This window comes from Grampus griseus (genome assembly GCF_964374135.1).
Source record: "Grampus griseus genome assembly, chromosome: 14".
In the NCBI taxonomy this organism is placed as follows: Eukaryota; Metazoa; Chordata; class Mammalia; order Artiodactyla; family Delphinidae; genus Grampus; species Grampus griseus.
Genome location: NC_139008.1, coordinates 8,411,933 through 8,414,688, shown reverse-complemented (window position 1 = coordinate 8,414,688; position 2,756 = coordinate 8,411,933). Strand labels below are relative to the sequence as shown.

Sequence of the window (2,756 nt, the reverse complement as noted above, 5' to 3'; positions counted from 1 at the left end):
TCTCCTGACCCCCCTCAGCACGGGGCCTCAGGGTTCGTGATCTGGGTCTGCCCCACTGGGAAGTCAAGGGGAAAACGACCAAACCTACACACGCCACAGCCTCTGCGACAGGGAGACATACACGCTCTCTTTCCTCCCCCCTCTTTCAACTCCAAGGAGCTAATAATAACAATAATTCATTATCATGTACCAGGTCCTGGACTAAAATGTTTACTTGCATTAAGTGGCTGAATCCTCACACCAACCCAGTGATGGAAGCATTTTCATCATCATCATCATCATCCCCATTCTCCCGATGGGTAAACTGAGTCACAAAGACTCTCATTTGCACAAGTTCATCCAGTGAGTGGCAGGACCTGGATGTGAACTCAGGCGGTCTGGCTCCCGAGCCCACACTCCTAACCATGCTGCTTCTTAAGACATTATTTCAGACACCCTGGGGTCCAAATCCCGGCTCTGCCAATTCCTAGCTGTGTGGCCTGGGACAAGCAGCCTGACCTCTCTCTCGGCTTTATCCTCCTAGACTGTCCACAGATCGCGGCCTAGCGCTTTAGCACCCAGGCCTGCGAGCGTCCGGCAGTGAGTACTGCACCAGCATCGGGGCTCCAGTCATTTGTTTACTCAAGCAAGAGAAGGTTCCAGATGTGGGTAGGGCCTTCCTCGCCCCGCCCCGCGCCCCGGTATGCAGTGGGGGGAATGCAGGGGGAGGGGCTGCTCCGGCCCGTCACTGCCATTAATAGCGACCTGAAACACGCCTGCTAAAAATACCCAGCTGGAGGCCCATAAAAGCGCTGCTGGGGCTGGCGCCCGACACTTCTCGCACTACTCCGAACCTCAGCCAGACGCGCCCAGACCAGCCAGCATGACCGAGCGCCGAGTGCCCTTCTCGCTCCTGCGGGGCCCCAGCTGGGACCCTTTCCGCGATTGGTACCCGGCCCACAGCCGCCTCTTCGACCAGGCCTTCGGGATGCCCCGGCTGCCCGAGGAGTGGTCGCAGTGGCTGAGCCACAGCGGATGGCCGGGCTACGTGCGCCCTCTGTCCGCCGCCGCGATCGAGGGTCCCGCCTACAGCCGCGCGCTCAGCCGGCAGCTCAGCAGCGGCTTCTCGGAGATCCAGCAGACTGCCGACCGCTGGCGCGTGTCCTTGGACGTCAACCACTTCGCCCCCGAGGAGCTGACGGTCAAGACCAAGGACGGCGTGGTGGAGATCACTGGTGAGCCCCCCCGGGGACTGGGGCGCCGGCCTCCGGCCTCTCGCCGGTCCTGGGGAGGAGCCCTGGTCAGGGACCTGGGTTGAAATGCGGGGCGGGGGGCGGCGGGGCGGGGGCTGGAAAGTGAAAGCTTAGCCGAGGACCCGGGGGCAGAGCCCAGGGCGCGGGGCGGGCCTCCTTGCCCTGCCCCTGGCCTGTATACACTCCTCTGGAGTTGGGGGGTGCTGATAGCTCCTAATGGATCTTTTAGCCCTAAAAAGTCTACGCTAAGGGAAGAAACGCCCCCTTCCAGCGGAGACCCCCCCCACGGCCCCAGCCCCACCCCCAAGGGACCAGGTCTCCCCGCCCCCACCCGCGCGCGCCTACCCACCTCGGCCGGCGGTTGGTATGAAGAGGGCGTCGCCGCCCGCCCCACGCCGTCTCCGCCCCTAGCCCGTGTCCGCGGAGGGGGCGTGTGCGCGTGCCCGGCGCTGCGGCCCCCCTCACCGCTCCCAAAGCCCCTGAACCGAACTTTCCAGAAGCTTCTGAGATTCCGGGACGGCCTGGGGCACACAAATCCCTTAGTCAGTCTTGCCTGCCCTGAGTCCTGGCCGCCAGGTGGGACGCGTTTGGATGTGCGCCAGCTGGAGAGGCCGCCCCTCCCTGCCTCCTCTGACCTCCTACCCGCCCCCCCCCCACTCCCCTCTTCCTCAGGCAAGCACGAAGAGCGACAGGACGAGCACGGCTACATTTCCCGGTGCTTCACTCGAAAATACACGTGAGTCCTGGCTCCAGAGCTGGGGGGACGGGAGGAGGGCGCAGGGACACACAGGTGTGTAATGCTTCTCCTCCCTTTCTGCGTGTCCAGGCTGCCCCCCGGTGTGGACCCCACCCAGGTCTCCTCCTCCCTGTCTCCCGAGGGCACGCTCACAGTGGAGGCCCCGTTGCCCAAGCCAGCCACCCAGTCGGCAGAGATCACCATCCCTGTCACCTTCGAGGCGCGTGCCCAGCTTGGGGGCCCAGAAGCTGGGAAGTCTGAACAGCCTGGAAACAAGTAAAGGCCCTAGCCTAGTTGCCCACCCCACAGTAGCCATCACTGACCGTCCCCACCCACCAAACCTCTGAACTCTTTTGATATCTTTACCTTCTGTTTTTCTCAAATAAAGTTTGAAACAACTGCCTGCCCCTGCCTCGGACCCTGGTGTGTTTGTGGAGACATAGGGGTTGTTGGTGGTTCACACGTTCATCACCTTTGCTGAGGTCCTGCGTGTGCCAAGACCCACGCTGGGCCCTGTGGGTACAGTGGTATCCATCACAGGGCACAGCCCTGCCCTCCAGTCCCTTGTTTAGTAAGAGAGAAACAGTCATTGTTTACGGCAATAAAACCCGCAGGGCTGGGCTTCCCTGGTGGCGCAGTGGTTAAGAATCCACCTGCCAATGCAGGAGACATGAGTTCGAGCTCTGGTCTGGGAAGATCCCACATGCTGCGGAGCAACTAAGCTCGTGCACCACAACTACTGAGCCTGCGCTGTAGAACCCGCTCGCCGCAACTAGAGAAAAGCCCGC

The 2,756-nt window shown here is 62.0% G+C and overlaps 1 protein-coding gene across 1 annotated transcript; it reads left to right on the top strand.

Annotated features, from left to right (window-relative positions):
• Positions 1 to 704: 704 nt before the first annotated feature.
• On the top strand, positions 705 to 2,373 carry HSPB1 (heat shock protein family B (small) member 1). The gene is made up of 3 exons (XM_082670387.1): positions 705 to 1,214; positions 1,905 to 1,968; positions 2,059 to 2,373. Exons 1-3 carry the CDS (start codon positions 863 to 865, stop codon positions 2,246 to 2,248), a joined length of 606 nt encoding a protein of 201 aa, XP_082526513.1. The 5' UTR covers positions 705 to 862; the 3' UTR covers positions 2,249 to 2,373.
• Positions 2,374 to 2,756: the final 383 nt, after the last annotated feature.

Coding starts and splice junctions, on each gene's coding strand:
- HSPB1 (XM_082670387.1), top strand. CDS start 863: ATGACCGAGCGCCGAGTGCCCTTCTCGCTCCTGCGGGGCCCCAGCTGG. Junction 1,215..1,904: donor CGGCGTGGTGGAGATCACTG/GTGAGCCCCCCC, acceptor CCTCTTCCTCAG/GCAAGCACGAAGAGCGACAG. Junction 1,969..2,058: donor TGCTTCACTCGAAAATACAC/GTGAGTCCTGGC, acceptor CTGCGTGTCCAG/GCTGCCCCCCGGTGTGGACC.